The sequence below is a fragment of the Ursus americanus genome, chromosome 23 (genome assembly GCF_024610735.1).
Source record: "Ursus americanus isolate L20-20 chromosome 23, mUrsAme1.1.p, whole genome shotgun sequence".
Classification (NCBI taxonomy): Eukaryota; Metazoa; Chordata; class Mammalia; order Carnivora; family Ursidae; genus Ursus; species Ursus americanus.
Window position 1 is genome coordinate 11,357,936 of NC_142149.1, and position 21,275 is coordinate 11,379,210.

General features: G+C 51.4%; 2 protein-coding genes across 16 annotated transcripts in view; one reads left to right on the forward strand and one right to left on the reverse strand.

The window, feature by feature from the left end:
* WIPI1 (WD repeat domain, phosphoinositide interacting 1) overlaps nucleotides 1-15,873 on the forward strand; it is a 31,159-nt gene extending 15,286 nt beyond the window's left edge. The window contains exons 5-14 of one of the 4 annotated variants that reach the window (XM_087854192.1): nucleotides 3,730-3,827; nucleotides 4,489-4,581; nucleotides 5,203-5,273; nucleotides 5,870-5,977; nucleotides 10,166-10,330; nucleotides 11,134-11,241; nucleotides 11,892-12,010; nucleotides 12,435-12,535; nucleotides 14,729-14,790; nucleotides 15,387-15,873. In XM_087854192.1, the coding sequence (XP_087710318.1) occupies nucleotides 3,730-3,827; nucleotides 4,489-4,581; nucleotides 5,203-5,273; nucleotides 5,870-5,977; nucleotides 10,166-10,330; nucleotides 11,134-11,241; nucleotides 11,892-12,010; nucleotides 12,435-12,535; nucleotides 14,729-14,749 (884 nt within the window). In that variant the 3' untranslated portion in view covers nucleotides 14,750-14,790; nucleotides 15,387-15,873. Of the gene's footprint in view, nucleotides 1-3,729; nucleotides 3,828-4,488; nucleotides 4,582-5,202; nucleotides 5,274-5,869; nucleotides 5,978-10,165; nucleotides 10,331-11,133; nucleotides 11,242-11,891; nucleotides 12,011-12,434; nucleotides 12,848-14,728; nucleotides 14,791-15,386 lie in introns of all 4 variants that reach the window. The other 3 variants (XR_015721253.1, XM_045814015.2, XM_045814016.2) reach the window with 3 other exon arrangements.
* The window catches only part of ARSG (arylsulfatase G), a 127,201-nt gene that overhangs the window by 9,049 nt on the left and 96,877 nt on the right, over nucleotides 1-21,275 (reverse strand). For 5 of the 12 annotated variants that reach the window (XM_087854186.1, XM_045814007.2, XM_087854187.1 and 2 more), the window contains 2 exons: nucleotides 19,809-19,899; nucleotides 14,802-16,895 (listed from right to left, as the gene is read on the reverse strand). In XM_087854186.1, the coding sequence (XP_087710312.1) occupies nucleotides 16,621-16,895; nucleotides 19,809-19,899 (366 nt within the window). In that variant the 3' untranslated portion in view covers nucleotides 14,802-16,620. Of the gene's footprint in view, nucleotides 1-264; nucleotides 393-971; nucleotides 5,716-9,888; nucleotides 14,111-14,801; nucleotides 16,896-19,808; nucleotides 19,900-21,275 lie in introns of those variants that run through there. The other 7 variants (XR_015721251.1, XR_015721250.1, XR_015721252.1 and 4 more) reach the window with 5 other exon arrangements.

Below are 21,275 nucleotides of genomic sequence, written 5' to 3' on the forward strand. Positions count from 1 at the left end.
TCAGAGACAAAGCTTATTTCCTTCCCGAAGAAGGCTTTGTGTGACACCTGTCATGGAAACAGAAGACGGGTAGAATGGTAATCTCTAAGCCTGAAGCAAGCTCTTGATGCTTTCCTCGGGGGCTTCCGGAAGGAATAAAAATGCATTCTTGTAGCTGGTTGGATTTGTCTGAGAATCGGGCCATAGGAAATCGAAGGAACTCCTGTTGAGCATTTCTGGGGACCTTCATTAAGTCCGCAAAGGTTGGTGTGCAGGATCTGCTGGCTAAATTCGGGTGGATTGGCAGAAGTGCAAGCCCAGAGGCGAAGCTCTCAGATAAGTGGTTACCTGTCGGAATATACGTGCGCTGGCCATCATCCTCTCCCCGTTAGAATCGAGTGTCCGCCCGCTCTCTGTTGGATAGTACAGAAGGTTCGATGTCAGCTGAAGGAGTTTGAAGCTTGTCTTCCCTTCTGGAATATTTACACTCGTTAACAAAAAAGCTAAGAAGATCATCTCACACCTGTCAGAATGGCTATTATCAAAAAGACAGAGATGCAAAGTGCTGGCGAGGATGTGGAGGGAAGAGAACCCTCATGCACTGTGGGTGGGAATGCAAACTGGCACAGCCGCTGCGGAGAACAGGACGCAGGTCCTCAAAAAATTAAAAGCAGAACTACCACATGACCCAGCGATTCCATTGCTGGGTGTTTATTCAAAGAAAATGAAAACAGTAACCCAGACAGATAATCTGCACCCCCATGTTCCTCGCAGCATTGTTTAGAAGAGCCAAGACATGGAAACACATGTCTAGTGGATGAATGGGTAAAGAAAACGTGGTACATACGTATGTACAGTGGAATGTTCCTCAGGCATTAAGAAAAGCAAATCTTGCCATTTGGGACCTTGAGGGCATTATGCTAAGTGGGTTGAATCAGACAAAGAAAGGCAAACACCGCAAATACTGTATAATCTCACTTCTATGTGGAATCTTTAAAAAAAAAAATAAAGATACAAAGAACAGACTGGTGGTTGCCAGAGACGGGGAGTTGGGGGAGGGTCTGAAATGAAGGGAGGGTGTGAAATGAAGGAAGAGAGTCAAAAGTTACAAACTGCAGTTATAAAATAAATAAGTCACGTGGATGTAATGTACAGCACGGTGGCTATAGTGAATAATACTGTGTTGCATATCTGAAAGTTGGTAAGAGAATAAATCTTGAAGAGCTGTCATCACAAGAAAAAAAATTTCATCAACTGTGTATGGTGACGGATGTGAATTAGACTCACTAAACTGTCACTCCCTCAAGATACAGTATAGACACATATCCGATTGTTATGTTGTCTATGTCAATTACACCTCGATTAAATTTTTTAAAAACCCAATCTCTAAGGGCAACTGGAAGTTATCTGTCCAAGCTTTCTGCTCAAAGACCTCCTAGTTCCCCCTGCCACAAAGATGGGCCTTGGTATTTTCAGATGGGGATGTAAGTAAATGAAGATTTGGCATCTTAGAATGTTAAAGCTGGAAAGATCACTGTAGGTAGCCCCCTGAGGCCACAAATAACCCAGCCAGAGTCATACAGTGGATGGCAGACCGGGATCTTGACTCCGTGTCCTCAGCCCATCTCTGCCAAGGAGATGTTCTTAAAACCCTGCATTTTTTTCCTGACAGCTCTGTCAAGCTATAATTCACATGCCGTACGATCTGCCCTTTTAAAGTGCACCATTCAATAGCTTTTAGTATATTCATAGAGTTGTGTAACCATAACCACAATCAATTTTAGAACCTTTTCATCACCCCAAAAAGAAACCCCATAGCTCTTAGCCACCACCCTCCCGTGCCCCTAGCCCCAGGTAACTAATTACTTCATGTCTCTCTAGATTGACCTATTCCGGATATGACATATAAGGGATCATTTAATATGTGGACTTTTGTATCCGGCTTCTTTCACTCACATGTTAGAGCATGTATTCGTCCTACATCTAATGATCTTCCATCATAAGGACATTATTTACCCATATTCATTAGTTGAGAGACGTTTACGTTGTTTCTACTTTTTGACTCTTATGAATGATACTGCTTTTTATGTGGCTGTGTGTTTTGATTTCTCCTGGGTATATACCTAGGAGTAGAATTCGGGGCTTAGAGGATAACTCTGTGTTTAACCTTTTCAGGAGCGGCCGGACTGTTTTCCAAAGCACTGCCCATGTTACATTCCCGGCAGCAGCACAGGAGGGTTCCAATTATCTGTCTTTTTGATTATCGCCATCCTCGTGGGTGTGAAGTGGTGTCTCGTGGTTTTGATTAACACTGCTTTTTTTAAACCTGCGTGCTCAGAAACCTCCGGCACGTACCCACTGCATTTGTAAGGTCTTAACTCTTTAGTGTGGTCCTCAAGTCCTTCCCCAGTTGCCACGTCGTCTTACCATCTCTTCGGCTAACAGCCCTATGGGAACCCACCATGCAAGCCAACCCGACCTCCCCTGCTCTTCCCTTCTGTTTCACAAGACCAGAATGTCCTCCACCTGCTAGCTGCTCTTGAAATTGCACTTGGACTGCAAGGAGCCCAGATGAGATGGGGGAACTGAGGCTCCCAGAGCAAAACTGGGAAGATAGGAGACTCTGGACTCTCTCCCTAAGGCTGGGGCTGGGAGGGGTCCTGTGCAGGCAGGGGTCACAGGATGCCAGAGCATGCAGGAGAGGGCTCTGCCCTTAGTCACTTTCCGCCCATAGTTCTGTGTGGCAAATGATAAGAGCACAGCCCTGGCTTTGTCCTCATCAAAGCCAGAGAGTGGGCAGGAGAACCTTGGTTTCAGTTCTCAATGTTGGATTTTTTTCTCTGCTTCTCCCCCTGGCAGATTAGGTTGGGTGCATTTTAGCCTGATGTCAAGTTTTTCTTATACTCGTATAAAAAACCCATTTAATATACTGACTTGTGGGGGCGCCTGGGAGGCTCAGTCGGTTAAGTGTCCGACTCTTGGTTTCAGCTCAGCTTTAATCTCAGGGTCGTGAGTTCAAGCCCTACATTGGGCTCTACACTGGGCACGGAGCCTACTTTAAAAATGTGTGTTTGTGTGTGTGTGTGTGTGTGTGTGTGTGTACACACATATACACTAACTTGTAACAAAGATGTCAATTGTGTTTTCATTTAAAAAGATGTCTCTCTTGCCTAATCTCAAAGTTCTTAATCTGATCATGCTTTTGGCTCTAATAATTCCTTGACTTCACTTCTGTCACACCCACACAGCTCTACTATTAATCCAGACCATTGCTGTGAAAATCCTATCAAGACAGACATTTGGCTTAGAAATGGACAGCTTCTAAATAGGTCCTTCCCCCCACCCTCTGCCTCCTGGGTTCTCCAACCTGATAGGACTGGCTAGCTGCAGGGAGTCACCTGTAGGAAGGCTAAGTTCACAGCAGGAAGATTTATTTCCATGAAGAGTAAATCCTCTCAGAGCCTTAGAGAGTAATGAAAGAGAAAAAGATGTTGTTTCAGAGCCCTGTGGTAAAATGTGAAGAAGAGCTTTTTCAGTATTCTGAGTTCTGACTGCTTCGCTGCAGTGAAGACCCCGCCAGTGTCAAGCGTGAATTTACTTCATGGGATTCCCTCGATTACAAGAATAAGCCACCGAAAGATCTGCTAAGCCGTTCCTCCCCTCGCCAGTAGGTGGCGCTGTAGCCGCGCTGTTTTCAGATGCCCTTTCCAGGGGATGCTGCTTTTCAGTCTGCGGTCCATTCTTTTCCAGGTCTGTGTGCCCTCTCTATCAACCATTCCAATTCGTATGTGGCCTATCCCGGAAGCCTGACTACGGGCGAGATTGTGCTTTACGATGGACACTCCCTGGTGAGTTGGCAGCGACCCGGCTGACCCAGCCCACCTGCTTGGCTGTGTGGTCAATGGCAGGTGGTGTGCAGGTTCTGTCGTGGTGGGGCGAGGTGTGGAGGGAGAAGCAGCACGGGGGGAGCTGGTTCCGGCCACAGTGGTTGGGTGTGGAGGAGAAGGTAACAACACCTGCCCTCACTGCCATCAGTCAACTGGGAGGCAGCACGCCAGCCCGGGTCAGACATAGACAGTGTCGTGGAAACGACCTGCTAGCTGGTGGCCCATTGTCAGATTGAAGGTGTCATGCTGTGCCATGTCACAGTGACCGGGCACGGATGTTTCACATTTTCTGTCCTCTGCTCTCTGAAGCTTCACAGAACAGGGCGGGATTGCTGCAGGAAGTCCCCGAAAGCCATGTGCAAGGGGAGCCATGGCAGCATCACTCCGCATTGGGCATGCAGCTGGCTGTCCATCTTCCCGGGGGCAGGAAGAGGGATAGAAACGGAGGCAGAATCTAGATAGACCAGAACAGGATGTACAGCTTATGTGGCCTGGAGAGTGAGAGATAGGGGGCCCAGCAGATGAGGGAGGGCATTGTGGAAGAGAGGAGGAAGGGGAGGGAGAGGAAATGTATCTTCCCGCTTCCCCAGCATCAGTATCCATTTTCCCTTGTCACCAACAGAAAACAGTCTGCACGATTGCTGCCCACGAGGGGACGCTGGCCGCCATCACCTTCAATGCCTCGGGCTCCAAACTAGCGAGCGCCTCTGAAAAAGTGAGTGCACTGGCCGTGGCTTCAACCGGGCTCCCTTGGGGCCAAAGATCTGATGAGCTGGGCTGGGGGATAAGGACTGGCTGGTCCCTGGGCCTACTTGGAATCCATTTCCCAGGGGAACCTCTAACCCGTGATGCTGTGTATATGGATACATGTTAAAGACACTTGACACTGACACGGAAACTTGTGGTGTTATTGACAAATGTACATGCACATCCTCCCTAGATACAGACTGAGGCTGCATTTCAGAAACAGTGTAAACAACGTGTTGTGTGCTCTTTGGCAGGAGAGAGCGATCTCTTCCAACTGGAAAGGCCAGGGAAGGTGATCAAATGCGGTGAAAAGCATGTGTATTTTGACAGACCGAGACTGAATATTCTAGGAAGCCCAAGCATTTCGAGCATCCCCTCATACAGAGCCTTCGGCTAGGCAGGGAGGGAAAAGGGAAACAGTGTTTCACACACGGTCCAAGAACTACTTCTACGGCAGTACACACACAGAAAAGCCTCTGTGCCCAACGCTTCATGCTTCCTCCTCAGAGACCCATGTTCCAAAGCAATAAAACAAGCTCCTCTCTGAAGCCATTAACGGTATGAAATGTCCACCTGCTCTCTTTTTCAGGGCACTGTCATCCGGGTGTTCTCTGTACCTGACGGGCAAAAGCTCTACGAGTTTCGGAGAGGCATGAAAAGGTCTGTGTTCACCATGGAACCCGTTTTACGGGAGCCACCCAAGTCCCGCGGTGGACGGCTGGCAGCTGTCTAGGGGGAGCAGGGAGGGCGGCTGTGTGCCCTCCTCTCCCCCAGAGGAGGTTAACTGCCTGCGACACCGTGCTGGGTGCTTAGTAGACCTGAGAACACGGCCACTCTTCTAGCACAGGACTTCAGCCACGGGAGCCCTTTTCTGATGTGTGCGAGGGCAGCTAGCAAAGGAGAAGTGAGAGCGAGCGAGCAAGTCACCATCCAAAAGCAATTCGTCAAGTGTGATGGGCCGGGATCCTAGCGGCTGTAGCATTTGCAGCTGGATCTGTGCACAGAGCAGCTGGAGAACGTCCAAGATGACAGGAAGGGGGCGGTGCCTTGTTTCTTCCCACCGGAGACTGTGCCCCTTTACGAAGCTTCCCATCGTGAATTTCTAAATGCGAATGACACAATGTCAGGGGACTTTGAGAATACCTAGACTCTCCGGGACACATTGAGTTTTCTTACAAAGCTGGTTTTTGAACTAGAAAGCGGCTACCCTCACCTTTCTGGCTCACTGGTCTGTCTCTGCGTCGCTGTGTTCCTAGGTACGTGACAATCAGCTCGCTGGTGTTCAGTATGGACTCACAGTTCCTCTGTGCCTCGAGCAACACCGAGACCGTGCACATCTTCAAGCTGGAGCACGTCACTAACAGGTGGGTGAGCACCAGACATCAAATATGCATGGACCGGGGGAGCCGGCATAAGAGATCTCTGCTCTTTCTGAATGCCATGCACTCGGCCTTCCTGGCTAGGTCTTCCCCGAAGGGGTGGTGTCATGCCCGGAAGCACAAAATCCAGGCCACCCCCCTGACTTCACACCCTGGCTCTGCCCCCGGCTGCCGCGCACTAGGAGACCCAGGCAGGTAATTTCATCTTTCTGTACCTGAGTACAAAGTGATCATTGATGCATCTTGGGCTGGTCGTGAGGATTAAGTGAGCTCCTTGAGCTGAAGTGTTTAGCGTGGTGCCTGGCACCCAGTAGACAATAAGTACTGGGCGGCGAAGCTATGGGGACAGGAATCTGCGAATCCCACCGTCGCGCCCACCGCTGAGCGTGTGGCCGACACTCCCAATGCCTGTGGCGGCACGAGGGCCCTGAGCGTAGTAGGCCTTAACCTGCAGCCAGGGGTGTGGGTATTAGTTTCCTCTCACTGCTATAACGAGTGACCACAGGCTTAATGGCTTAAAGCAGCACAGGTTCATTATGTCACAGTTTGCTGGTCCAGGACGGCATGGCGAGTTCTGTGCCCAGGGTCTCACAAGGCCGGAATCCGGGTAGCAGGCAGCCCTGCTCTTATCTGGAGCTCGGAGCCCTCTTCCAAACTCAGTCCTGTTCCTGGTGAGAATTCTGGTCCTTGCGGTGGTAGCAGTGAAGTCCTTGCATCCTTGGTGGCCCTCAGCTCAAGAGGCCACCTGCCTCCCTCCTCGCGTAGCCTTCAATCGAGCAATGCCGCACTGATTCCTTCCTGTGGTTGGGACTGCTCTGACTTTTCCTTCTGCCCTCCCTGTCTGCCACCAGCTGGAGAGATCTCTCTGCTTTTAAGAGCTCTTGTGATTAGATCAAGCACAGCTGGATAATCTCGCTACCTCCGGGGATCTGGGCCATGTAACATAACACGGTCACTGGACGGCTCATTCGTCACCGTCACATGTTCTAGGAACCAGGGCGTGGAATCTTAGGGCCATTCCTAGAAATTCCGCCGTGGTGTGTGAGCAATCGAATATATGTTAACTACCCGCGGTGCGCAGGCCCACGCCTACCCTTGAAGATATCCCACACTGGAAAGGATTCTCCCACCCAACCATTGTTCATGGCAGTGTCACCTCGGCCAGCCCTCTTCCCAAGATCAAGATCCTGCTTCTGGTAGCACAGTAAACAGTCCACACCTTCCTCAGCCAACCTCAGATGCCTCATGTCTCCTGACTCGTTGGTGCCGGGACAGGAAATTGAGACATGAGGTGTTAGCGAGGGCAGTGAGTCTCGTACGTGGATAGAGCACTGTGCAGTCCATGGGGTCTTCTCACACACGTCCTCCCTCCGTTTCCCACAAGAGTCCTGGAAGGCAGGAGTAGACGTTCCATCGCTGAGGCCGCAGGGGTTCAGAGCGTTTCCACGTGTTGCTCAAAGCCAGCCCCCATCTACGGGTCCCAGAGTCCACACGGAAGTGCCATGTTTTACCCCCTGCCAGGCTTCTAGAGCTGCTCCAGAGCGGAAACCCCAGAGGTGTCTAAGAAATGTCCCCAGGACTTACTTCCATGCCAGGTTTCACAGTTGTGCCAAGAGCGGCCCCTCTTCTGTAACTGAAAGAATTCTCCTGATGTGGTAGAACGTCTATGAGAAGAATACTTTCTCCACCTAATTAGCAAGATACAGTACTTGGCCTCTGTTCTGTGTGTCCGGTAGAGTACATGTCTGTCCGGCACTGTACCAACTACTGTTAGGTATGTGTCGGTGTGTGTCTGCCTGACACCCATACCCAGCCTCTGTCCACCTTCCTCTGAAACTCCATCCAAGGGCACCAGCAACCGAGTCAGTAAGTGCCAGAGGTTTTTCAGGCCTGGTTCTGTCTTCCCGCCCCAGGCCAGTGCCATGCTCTTTGCCGGGAAACCTTGTCCCCCCACCTGGTGCCCGAAACCCCAGGGACTGCTCTCTCCCAGCTCCTCAGTGTTCTTGGAACCCCGCGAGTGTCCACACCTGTTCATGGGCATCCTAGAGCTCAGTGTTTGTCCTGTAGTTCTAACCCTGTGTGGTTTCCCTAGAGCTTTTATCTGTTTTCTGGACTTTTCTATCACTTCTCAGACAGCTTGTAGAATGTAAGCCCAGATCTCTTCAGGAGCTGTTGTGATAGTTCAGAGCACAGGAGGGTGGCTGGGCTGCTAGGATGACCTTCAATCCCGAGGGGCCATGACAGAGTGACACCAAGCCACTGCTTTAGCCCTGTCTTCATCTGACTTCATTATTGATGCTTAAGACAGGAAGTTGCCATTTGAACTCATTTCCCTGTCCAGGCTCTCCGGTTTCCGTCAGTGATCTCATGGAGCTGGGAACAACCCCTTCCTACTCCGAGTGGCTCTTGACCTTCCCCTCAGCCGTCCATGAAGTATTAGCCCTGTGATGGCTCGCACTGGCCTCTGCAGTCCTGTTCCTCTGGCCGCCGCCCCGAGCCAAGTCTTGACCATCTCTGGTCTGCTGGTTAAGTCTCACTCCTTCTGGGCTCTTCTTACCAGTCCATCCTGTATCTTCTCAGTGCACTGGTTTTCTGGAAGTGTTCCTTTAAACCTGACCCTTCCTCCTCAGAAACTGTTACCCCCTACTTCAGCTCTGGGAAAGAAGTCCCAGCTCCGCCAGCCTGGCCTTTGAGGCTCTTCCTGGTGCACCCTACCTGCCGTGCGGCCTTCCCACCTCGGCCACCTCAGCCAGACCAGCTTGGCTGTGCCTCCCAGAGGCCTTGTTCACCTGCCTCTGCATCCGCGGGGCCCTCCTCCTGCCTTCCTGTCCCACCGCACCCCACAGCTGAGTCGGACCTGCCTGCAGAGCCCAGCCCCGTGGCCGCCACCCTCAGGACACCCCAGTCAGTGCAGACACCGTCTTATCGAATAGCGTCTGCCGTGTGCCACGCACAATGTGAGCCCCTCGGCGGGGGTCACCTCTTCGGTGCTCATGGCAGCCCTGCCAGGTGGCGTGTTAGCTGACAGGTTATCCCCATTTCCCAGGGGGGAAGATGGGAACTTTGAGGTAAAGGAACTCCATCCACCTCTCCCTCCTCCATGGTCCTGGAGTAGCTACTACCTGCACCGTGCACGTGACACCTGCCATTTTACGTCTCTGTGCCGTGTGTGCACTGGGAACGCAGAGCCCGGACAGTATGCCTCTTCATAAATCCCACCCCGTGGCACAGAGCTCCAGGGCAAGCAGGACAGGTGTGTTTCATGATGCTCGGGATCCCAGAATACCGGCAGAACCCCTAAAAGGGGCCCTCGGTTTCAGATGGGAACATCAAGGCCCAGAGGGGTTTGTCCAAAGACCACCGAGCCGGTTGGTAAACAGAGTGAGAAATAAACCCCCATTCTTCTGAGCTATGGCGTGTGTTCCCCACCAGCCTCGGGCCCTGTAGACAAGTGGCCTCTCAGCAGGTGCTCCCGGGAGCGCGTGTGGCCACCCTGGTCTTTGATGCGCCCCCAGCATGCACTGCGCAAAGGCAGGGGTGTGCCCCTACCCATTCCCACCTCTCACCGACAGAGCAGCCACCCCGAGTCCAGCAGATGCCCTGCGATGGAGTCTGATGACTGCAGGGGATGCACCAGGTCCCTCTGAATTATCTCCACCGTTGGGAATCACCGGGGACCGGGGTGGCTTCAGGGCTGTAATCAAACACCGCCCAAAGCACCTTGCCCGGAGGTTTGCTTCCCACTCAGTCTGGCTAGGGAGGCCTTGACCCTGAGATCGTTCTGTTCTTCCACGGCCCAGGACAGGCTTGAGCTTCGTTTTCAGAGTCCAGATAGCGATCCCATCTCGTGCCCGACCCTGGCCCCCTTCTTTGAAATCTGGAAATCAGACTAATCATCGCATGCAACTTCTTTAATGTAGGCAGGCGGTAGCACCGGGAACCTCTTAACAGCTTTGCAATGGCCCTTCCGAAGGACAAACAAGCCCTCGATGCCCTTCTGGTATTGCCAGGATAGTACGTCCCGAGCCGCCGCGGGTGGGCAGAACATGGCACTAAGGCACAGTTCCTTCCTGGTGCAGCGAGCGCAGCGCCTAACGCTTGGGCGTGCGGAGAGCTGGCCCAATGCCCAGGCCCGCAGGGCCGTCTCACCTCCACTGTGCCTTGCTCCCCCAGCCGACCAGAGGAGCCTTCGACCTGGACTGGCTACATGGGAAAAATGTTCATGGCTGCTTCCAACTACCTCCCCACCCAGGTGTCAGACATGATGAACCAGGACAGGGCCTTTGCCACCGGACGTTTGAATTTCTCTGGGCAGAGGAATATCTGCACCCTCTCAACGTACGTATTGCCCCGCCCACCTGCCACCGGCAAAATCTTTTAGGGGTCTGTTTGCCCAGAGCGCAACATCCCCAAACACGTGCAGAGAGCCAAACAAGGACGCAAGATGGCCAAGAGGAAGGGCGAGCAGCCTCGAAGCCTGCCGTGTCCGCCAGCTGCTTTTCTTCCCCGGTCGTCGGGCGTATTCTGGGGATGGGGGGCGGCTGGAAGCTGGCACGGGAGCCCCAACTTTCTGGTGATAATGACACGGTCTTGAAAGCAATTCCCGTTCTTGGTAACACTGTGACAAGGCCCTAGTTCCACGGTCCGGGTTCAGACACCTCTGGGCTTGACAGATACTTTATCTAAGTGGTTTAAAGGAGTTAAAGAAGCTAAATGTTTATTTTTTTTTTAATTTGATAAAACTAGCCAGCAACGCGGTGAGCTGTTTTTGTCCTTTGTCCTTTCTGTCACTGTGAAAGGCAGAGTCCCACGTGCGCCAGAGGCCGTGTCCCACTCAGGTCAGCAGACGCTTTAGCTGGGCAGTGGCTTTTCACAGAGTAGTAGCGTGCACACGCCTCCTTTTGTCTCATCCCCACAATTATTTTCAAAGACAAGAAAAAATCCTCGAGGTAGATCACTAAGGCCAGAATGCCAAGAGAGAGCCAGAAACCCAGAATGGTGGGCCCGCGGGCCGGGCACAGGTTTCTCGATGGCAGGAGAAGCAGCTAGTGTGATAGCTGAGGCGGGGAGGGTTCGCGCTTGAAGCTGGCCCAGTACCCGTCTCTGTGGTGATCACAGCGCGTGTTTTCTTTGGCTCTTAGGATCCAGAAACTGCCGAGGCTGCTGGTCGCATCATCCGACGGCCACCTTTACATCTACAATTTGGACCCTCAGGACGGAGGAGAATGTGTCTTAATCAAGACCCACAGGTGAAGAGACTAGTTTCACAAAAGCCTTTTAAGAGCTGGTTGTCACTGGGCCAAGAGTGACAAGCGTCAGTGCCCTTGCTTCTCTTCTCCGGCCGTCCCAGTGGCAGACCTCGAGCGGGCACCCGCTTTGTGCTGGGCTCCATGTCAGGCACCCTCACCACACAGGACACTTCCAGAAAAGTGCTGGGATGAGTAACACGCACTTGAAGAAAGGGAATGTCTTCCTGTGGCCTTTCCTCCTCGTACATAATGGGTGCTCAAAAATGGTGCCCAAATGGAATCAAGAAGTTCTCTTGATGTCTGTGACCGAGAACAAGGCGACTCCTGCTGTGACAGGACAGCACCAGCTGCCCCTGCTGCCTTGCCCTCAGAAACCCCCCTTGTGAGCGTGGGTTAGCATCCTTGCCAGGGTATATCAGGAAGAGCCAAGGGCCGATCTTCGCTCAGTAAATGTAACAGAAAGGGGTCATTGTGAAGTGGCGTGACTGACCCCGGCCGCTCAAGGTCGCTGGGAGGTCACGTGACCCAGCAGCGTTGGGCTAGGTCTGTACTTTAAGCTCGAGTGAGTTTCCTACTGCTTTTGGCGGTACTGGGATATGTGATCATCTCTCTTTTCTCCTCCCTCCCCCCCCCCCAATTGCTGCAATTAGCTTGCTTAGCTCAGGAACAACAGAAGAAAATAAAGAAAATGACCTCAGACCTTCATTACCTCAGTCTTACGCAGCAACTGTAGCCAGACCAAGCACCTCGTCCGCCTCCACGGTGCCAGGTGAGTGTGGCTGTGGGGGCCTGGCCGGGGGCGCCGTGGGGGCGCACTTCTGACCGCGCTGTCTTCACCGGCACGTGTGGATGGAATGCTCTCCCCGAACCCCTTACCTCCTCCCGGGTGCGGCCACGAGAACAGCCTTTAAAGTCAGGTCCCTAAACCTGGCAGGCACAGCCCACAATTGTTGCCTCCCCACCAAGTCGTGTCCACCCTTGGCCTCTGAGAATCGGCAACAGGTGGAGGGCTGGAGGTGCCTGGGGTAGAGGGTGGGGGAGGTCAGCCGGAGGCTTGGAGACGTCGCCTCTGAAGCACATTCAAAAGGCGAAGGCAGCTTCCCGTGGTTTCCCTGGAGGTCCCGCCCCGGGGGTCATGGCATAAGAAGAGCAGACCGTGGGGGCTTCTCTCATGTCTCGTTCTTGGTTTCCAGGTTATTCTGAGGACGGCGGAGCCCTCCGAGGAGAGGTTATTCCTGAACATGAGTTTGCAACGGGACCAGTGTGTCTTGATGATGAGAATGAATTCCCCCCTGTGAGCATTAGGAATCCCTAAAAGAGTGGCTCAGTCTGTGTGCTTAGAAGGAAACCTTCACCTCGGGCAGGACGCGAAGTCACTGTCCCTGTTCTCTCGTCCTATAACAGCTAACCTCCTCTCTAATAGTCAGAAAGCCATAGCTGGCGCCGTGGGTTTCCGGCCCTACAGACTAGCCATCAGGTGTCGGGCTAAAGCCGGCAGCATTCGAATAACCGAATACTAATCCAGGGAGTCTCAGCGGCCTCACTACATTCCGAGGCCTGGAATCCTTAACTTGGCTTCCTTAGCACTCTCTGTGCTGCTCACCAGGTAGGAATTCATGCCTGCGGAAACTCCTGTTTGCCTGAGGCTCCGTTAAGGATGTCCCTGCTGAATACTGCCACCTTTTTGCTAAAGACCATGATCTAACCCGGCTGGGCCGCTGTGCTCTGCAAGCGAGCTAGACCCTCACCCTCCTCCGGCTCTCACGGGCTGACCCCAGGCTCCCGGCGGCCATATGGAGGGTGGGGGGCTCGGCGGGGGGCTCCCCTGCATTTCCCTGCATCCTGCTTCAGCCCTTCCGGCAGCAAGCGCCCCTCCCCCCCGGGTTGGCTGGGTGCAAGGCTTGGCTTCTTCCAGCACCCCCGACTGAAGAGAGGATTCTCGCCCTGGGCGGCTGCCAGGGCCTCCTTAGCTTCTCATTCTTCAAACTTCCATTTCGAGCAACACCAGGAGGCTCTTGTGAGCTGCGGTTAGAGTGGTATGGATAAGCCGAAAATCATTTAGGCTTGGAAGCCGTGTTTGGGCCCAGACTTAAGAGAGTTCAGAGCCCATTAGGTCTTGGTGTATAAGGTTTTCTCCTGAGCATTATTTTACATCAATTGAAAATCCATTTGCAAAAGGATGGGATGCAGGTCTAGTTTCTTTCTTGTATAAATCCTGGCATAATCTGGTCAACCCAGTCAGCTTTAAGAAAAACACAGAAAGGCTGTTTTGGGGCCCTCTGTGCATGACGAGAGGGCTGGGTTGCGATTGCCCATAAAGGCTCTGCGGATTGTAGCTTGAGATCTACATTCCTGGCTTTGAACAGGCGGATTGCCAAATCCCGTGCCAACAAGGCCAGTTGACATTTTCGGGGTGGAGCGCAGTGGTTCTTAAAAATACTCATTATAAATATAAAAGCAGCTATTGGCTTGCTGCCTCCTGATAAACCAGTTGTTTTGTCTTTGGGTTCTCACGCCCCGACTAGCCATAAAGGGAGTTCTTCCGTCCCCCTCAGAAGCTGGCGGTCATTCATCTAAGGTTGTATCTTCCAGGAGCCAGAGCAGAACAGATGCAGTGGGGATAAATGTGTCCCACTCTGTCCGGGTTTAGCGCCCTCACTCACTAGGTTCCATTTCAGTAATTTTGGTGAAAGTCTGTGACTGCTACCAAAGACTATTGGATTATTAATTAGATCCTTAAATGTCATCAAAGTAAACCCTACAACATCTTGTACTTACACAACTGGGGTTCTTCAGATACTGGCGTTCAGAAGGTGGTCCCCTGCCGAAGAAAACCTGTATAAAATAGTAGGTGCGCTGTACAGATCACCTGTTTGGAGTTTAAAAAGAAAAACAGAGATGCTTAAAATCTAGGAGTAGAACTTGTCGAGAGGCCTGTTCACCTAAACACTGCCAGGAAGCTGGGTATGAGCTGCTTGTCCTGTCTTCCTCTTAAGGACCAAACGCATGGAAGTTGATGTAATTTGCATCCAGGAGGTTTACTTAGACACAAGGAAGGCTCCCTGCCAGTGAGAGTGTTGATCACTGAATGAGATCCTTAGAGCTGGTGGTTGGGGTCATGGAGGCCATCAGACCCCAGCCCTGCCCTCCAGCCTCCAGGCAGATGGGGAGGATAGGGCTGAGCTTCCACAAGCTCCCGACGTCATAGCAGACGGCCTTCTCCATCCCATCACACAGGGACCAGAAGTGTGAGGGCCACGGGGATGTCCTCTCAACACGGACCATCTCATGCCCTTATTGGCAATAATGTCCGACGGGAGAGGAGATGCTGGACAACTCCTTTCCCCACCTTCAGTCCGCATCAGTATGCCCATCACAGACACTTGGCCAGAAGTCACACCTCTGCCTACATCCCTTAAAAACTTCCGGAATCGTGAAAGGATCCTGGAGTCTCAGCGTGGTTAAAATCACTTCTCTTTTGGTTCAGATCATGGGCTTGCCTGGCTAATCTCATAAGGGGCTCCCTGGGCCTTTGCCTTCAGAACACAGGTCAGTGTGAGTGGGTCTTTTTTTTTTTTTTAATACACTCACACTTCCCTGGATATGATCATTCTTATCTCCTTGGGATTTACTTTGCTCCGTAAACAGTGAGAGAAGAGAATTGATCGTTGCTAGTATCTTAGAAAGGTGCCATATTCAGGAAGCAGTTTTTATGGCAAGAACTTGCCAACCCCTTACAAGTCTGCGTATTCACCAACACTAGTCTTACTCTCCGTGAGCAAGAGTAAGGGAATTGGGACCAAGGGTATTTACTGACTTTTTAATAGAGATTTGGCAGTCTGTGTTTACAAGTAAGATGAACCTTTTTTAAAAAAAAACATGCAAAATACATATAAATGCACACACATAAGCACATATTTTATACACAGTATTTTTTGAAACCGTGCCATATCGTCTACACCTAAGTAGGATGGGTGGATTCCCTGTGGCCACGAGTGAGGGTCAGTCTGTGGATACACGGAAAAACTCTGCAGTGCCCAGCCTCCCCCTGCTGACCCCGCATGGGCACAGATCTGTTGATAATGCAGCCTGCCTAACCGCCTCTTCCTGGAAAGAGTAAGGCCATTCTGTTTTGATTTTGGTAGATAATCTTGTGCCGTGGAAGTCAGAAGGGCAAAACGAAGCAGTCATGATGAGAAGCGCACCTCAGAAATCAGGACACCCCCTATGAGGTGGTTTTGGAGAAAACAAGGAAGGTGGAAGAATGGAGTACAATTGTGTGTGCAGAAAGGGGGGCAGGTGCCGCCTGCTTAAGCCACGGGACATGTTCACGGCTCTCCAGGCTCTCCTCTGCCCCGGTTGCCAGTGGGTACAGGAGACACTATATACACATCCTGCTATTCAAAATACGTTACAGCCATAGTGTCAATGCTAACCATATTGGTCTATAGCCGGAACTTTATATGATAAAGGGCATCCTTTTTAAATGTATGCCGTGTAAAAATGTACTTATAGGAAAATCTCTTTGAATTGTATTTCTTGTGTATTACGTACATATAGAGAGACTGTTTTCAGCCAGGCAAAGTATTTTTGCAGTGATTGCAATAAATCATTTATTACCTTTGAGTCCCATTTAGGACACTAATAATAAATCATGGCAATGCATTTTTGAGGTTTTAAATTTTTATTTCTTCCTGGTTTTACGAAGGATGCCTAAAATCTTTAGAATACAGTCGTTTGATCTTTAAGAGGGGAAGGAGGGAGGCGGATAAACCAATCTGTGGGCTCTCCTGCGCTGAGACCCGGAAACCTCTAACTCTGTCCTAGTCTGCATCCGCGCTACTCGGGGTACCCACCTCCCGCCAGCAGCCGCCCAGAAATGGAGCATCTCGGGCCCCACCCCAGACCTACTGAGTCAGAGTGCGCACTTCCACGAGCTCCCAGGTGACAGGCATGCGTATTAAAGATGGAGAGGCGCTGCCCTAGATCCCAGTTGGGATGAACCTACGCTAAAGGGACCAGCCAAACTGGGTACAGAAAAAAGAAACTAAAATGTATGAAGTGCCGGTGCTGTGGCAGGTCCTATGGGAGGCATTTTCGCAAATCGCCTTCGTTCGTCCTCAAAGTCAGCTGGCAAGCTAGGTTAAATAATCGCCCGCGTTCAAAAGCAGAGCTTGAACCGGGTCTAACTCCAAAGCCCAGGTGCTCTCCGCTCAGCTCCGCACAGCTGTTCTCTCAAGCCCGCACGCAGGAAGGACCGCAGGGGGCGCAAAGCGGGAGCTTCAGAACAGAATTCTGAGACTTAGCTTTAGGGCATCTGGAGCCGGAGTGTAAACTTGCTCTCACTTCCTCACATCTGCCTGGGGGAAAATCGGTCTGTCAGGGAGTCTGGCAACGGCAGGCGACGTGGTGGGGATTGCAGCAGGGGGTCACGGAAGGATGGTGAGTGTAATCCGCTCTGGAGGTGTTGTCACCAGCAATGTCTAGAATAACGTCGGCAAGAAGCTCTCTGACCCTAGGCAGGACGCCCTGGTATTCGGCACTACCTCTGTCGAGAGGCACGGCTTCTGCAACATCGTCTTCTAGATTAAAAATCAGGGGGGGCTCATGCTGCTGCTCGGGCCCCACGGCCCCATCGCAGGCTTTGGCTCCGCCTGGAGACAGGGGACAACAAATACCCCATCAGACCCAGCTTCGGCCCTATGTTGGAAAGACGGGAACTGTGATTGATTATACACTGATCCAGACATCCCAGGACTTGAATATTCAAATGATTACTCTGCCTGTCAAAGAAACCACCTTGAGATCTTAGGTGCTTGTTCCAGTGATGCTTGTACTATCCAGAATGACTCGGAACTTCTGGGAGCCGTTACAAAAGCCAATCAGGGATCTCTCGTCTCTACCCTTTGCAAGGAAATTTGATTTTTTTTTTCCCCCGAACATTGATTTCTTGAACACCAAAATCCTTAATTTGGTGGACTGGGCAGGAAGGCAAGGGGAGCAATTTCACTCTGGGTTGCAGTGGAGTGTCGTGTATGAAGTCGAATCTGGCTATGAAGGCAGCCTCACAAGACGGGTAACAAGAAAGGGAGTCATGGCCACATCCTGAGCTGTTAATGATCCAGGTGACCTTTTAAAAGGTTTTTTTTGCCTTTTCCATACAATAAGTAGTTAAGGTATCGGCAGAAGTTAATACAACTGAATAAACGGAAGGAATCCAGGCAAAGGACAGCCATCAGAAAGACAGCAATTCCTAAACGCCTACTTTGCCTCTGAGCTTCCTAGCAGCCAAAGAATAGCGTAGAAACTTAGCAGTCGCTCAGGGGAAGCCGAGCTCTTTCTGGCCCTGAGGTGTGAGAGAAACTTTTCCAGGGGCTCCTCCTCCAGGGAGAGAAGAAAGGGCACATCACACAGCCTTTAGGCAGCCCTCCTTAATGGTTTTCCTCCTATGGTTGACATTCAGGTCATTCAGAGGAAGAGAAGAGTCCCTGCCTTTGCCTAGAATTTGGAGTCTAATTTGACTCTTCCTCACGGCCTGTAACAGGCAGCGAATGAGGTTTGCAATCAGCCAAGCAAGGGCTGAGAGGGACTCCTCTTATAAAAATGTAAGACTTCCACTTCAGAGAATCATGGAATAGCTGGCGTAGAACCAGCCTTCCTATGGATAACACCACTAAATTCTAGGCAACATAGTCAGAAAAGAAAGAAAAAAACTGAAGGCACCAGCAAATTAGCAAGGCAGGCAGGAACTGAAAAGATGCTGATCATTGAAAGACAGAGGTCACAGGGGGTTGGGTCTGCATTTAAGAGTTTTTTCCCCCTGGAGACACCACTCGGCCCGTGCAGCAGGGAGCAGCTCAGCGAGAAAGCTGTCGTGTCTTTGGCTTGCGGTGTCAGAGGACAGAGCTCAGGGCTGCCACAATGGAGGAAAACTGATGAGTAGAAATCCCAGGAAGGAGGAGGGAGCCAGAGAGGAGAAGTCTGCAAATCCGTGGATGAACTCCCTCCACCTCATTCTCTAATGCAGTAGACGTCAAGGCATGTCATTTATCCGAAATAGTTTTAAGTAATAAGGACGCAGATTTTCAAAGAGAGGGGGAAGGGAGGGATCAGAACATGTCACACTCTTCCTTCCCAACACACACCCAGCTGTTGAGAGGTCCGTCCTCCCCATCCTCGTGCTAACGCTCCTGGGACTTTGGTGACTCCTCAGAAGAAGAGACCTCCCCTCCCCTGGGTATCATAATTCCTGTCTGATTGCGGTCGTTTTAAAAGGTCCAATTACTTCATAGTAACATTCAGGATTCCAACCCCATGGTGCCAAGGGCTTTCTGGCAGGGCCTTGACTTCTGAAATTAACTCAGCCTGGAGAAGCCATACCTCTGAGATAATGTAATGTAAGGACTGCGATCTAGAAACTTTCCATCTGCGAGCATAACAAATATCTGACTGGTTTGTATTTCCGGTTTTGGAGAATCAATGACTCTTGTGGCATTTTTAATATCCCTCAAGTTACGAACTCAAAGGACTTGTTTTGTTTTTATGCCACGTTTTCTTCGGGATCAAGTATTTACACTCGGGGAAAATCATTTCTGTTCTTTATTATATAATTCTTTGGAACGCTCTAACACGAAACAACTGAATGAAATTGGAATCTGTACCAGGTCCCGGATTTTGTTTTGTTTATTTTTTGTGTGTGTTTTTCATTCACTAAAAGAAAAATGTTAGGGGCCCTATGAGGTACGAGATGCTGTGCTCAGCACTTAGAGACAACAAAAACGAGTATCTTACAAAGCTCAAAACTAGTAGGGGAACTAAAACACGGAACCCCCCAAGCCCCCTCCCAAAGAAACCAAGCAAACATGTACCCAAATGACTGGCATATATAGCAGCACGTGACCATTATCAGAGTGTCTTCAAATCGGACCCAGCCGGGAAGACGAGAGGGAGTTTCATGACCGGGGTACTAGAATATGACACGAGGCCCTAGCAGCCGAGAGAGGTTTTGATTCGAGGCCAAGGAAGAAGGCTGTTGCTTTTGGAGAACTGACCCTGGAAAAGTGTGGGGACCCAGGCTGGAAGAAGCCTGAATTCAGTGGGCAGCAGGGAGCCACTGGAAGATTCTGAGAACCATCCTGACCCAGTTACCACATTTCTACAGTACACATTTAAGACGGTCAGCGAGTGAACCGAGATGCAGCCAGACTTCTGTCGGTTTGCTAACTCGACCTCGTCTCGAGTCTATTTTCTGAAACAGTCCATTGTCCAGTAAATTACACTTTAAAATATCTCTAAGCTCCCATTTCATGTTCAGCCAAACTGGCATTTAAAGCATAACAATGGAATGAAACGTCCTTCGGGTGGAAAGGAACTGTGTTAAGTGTGCTGACTAGCTCTGAGCTTGCTGGCAATGTCGGCCAATGGTAGAAAGACCTTATTTTCCTATTTGTGGGGGCAGAGGGCCTGGGGGGGGGAGCCTTGGGTGCCGAGAGCTCCCTGAAGGAAGGTGGCCCACACTCACCCCTGGAGGCCTCAGGGAGGATCAGGGCGGGGGAGGCCTGACTCACCGCTGATGTAGAAGGCCTTGTAGCGCCCCAGGCGGACCGTCTGAAGGGCTCCATACTCTCCAGCCGCCCCACTGTTGGGGTGAAACAGCACCTGAGAAAGAGGAGCAGGACTTCCTGACCAGACAGCCATGCTGGATACTCCCTGGAAAGCATTCGTTTGTCTGTCATGGAGCCCGCCCCAGCACCCCCACCCCACCCCGGCCCCAAACACTGATGCACATGGGCCTGTGAGTCCCCCCCCCACCCCGCCTCCATGAAACAGCTATTTGGCCAGTTAATTAATCGGGAGTGGGCTGCAGCTCTGATAGATCCCTAGGTCCGGTACCAGCTACAGAAGCTACAGAGTCCAGTGCAAAATCTAAGTGAGAGAAAGCTTGTTCAACGCTGAAGAATTTCAAGACAGCACAGCGCCTGCTTTTGAAACCAACAGTAGGGCTGTCCTAAGTGCGGGAGGACCCACACTGGGCACACACCTGCCTGGGGCCCCAGCCCTCGGGTTCAAGATAGGGCCTGGGGACCTTCCTGTCTTACAGATCTTCTCAGGGACTCTGACACAGGTGTTCCTCAGGTGTCTTTGGGAAAACAGCTCCTTCAGCGTCCGGTTGATTTTCTCACTCTCCCTTGAGCAAGGGTGGCATTAGAAGGCATCCTTCCGAGGAGAGCTCGGCATGATTACTCCAGAACCAGGCACAGCCTAACATGGATGTCCTCACCTTTGACTCAGTCCTACCCCACTCGGACTGAGGAAATCTTCCCTCATCAGGCCATCAATGAAAGAATCACCCTACAGACCGGAAACACCTAATTCAGGCTTTGCCAAGGGCAGGATTTGGTAGAAAATAAATGACCAGTGTCCTTGGTCAGTTGGTGGGTTTGGGCTGCAAGCGTGAGACCGCCCTGGTATGAATCATGACCGATATATATCACTGGAAAGGCGATTACGTGATTCAGAGTTTCCATGGGGCTAAAAAAAAAAGAAAAAATGAGAAACATCTGTTGGAGCAGTAAACAGCTGTTCCCCCAAGTTTCCCGGCTCCGAGAGGATGCCGGCGAGGGCGGGGCTCCTCCCACACCTGCAGCTTCCGTGCTGCACTCTCGTGACAGTCCCCGCAAGGTCCCCAGCCAGCGTGATGACAGCAGGCTCCTTCCAAACAGGAAAAGAAGTCGTAACTCAAAACCCACTCTTGGGCCAGGCCTGCAGGAAGCCAAGCCGGTCACCGCAGGAGGCCGTTTGGTTTCCTTGTGGAGAAGGCAGGAAGTGGGGGACTGGGAAAAACGTCTTGTCCACCGACCGAAGACGTACTCAGACATCCAGGAGATGGGAGTCACGCTCCGCTGGTTCAAATCATGGACATTTGGGTCTCAGTCACAGAAATTCCCTGAGGGTGGGCTGCCACGTCCAGGATATTTATGCAGCGTTACCAGAGACAACTTCCAAAATCCAAGAGGAAGAGGAAGCAAAACTTC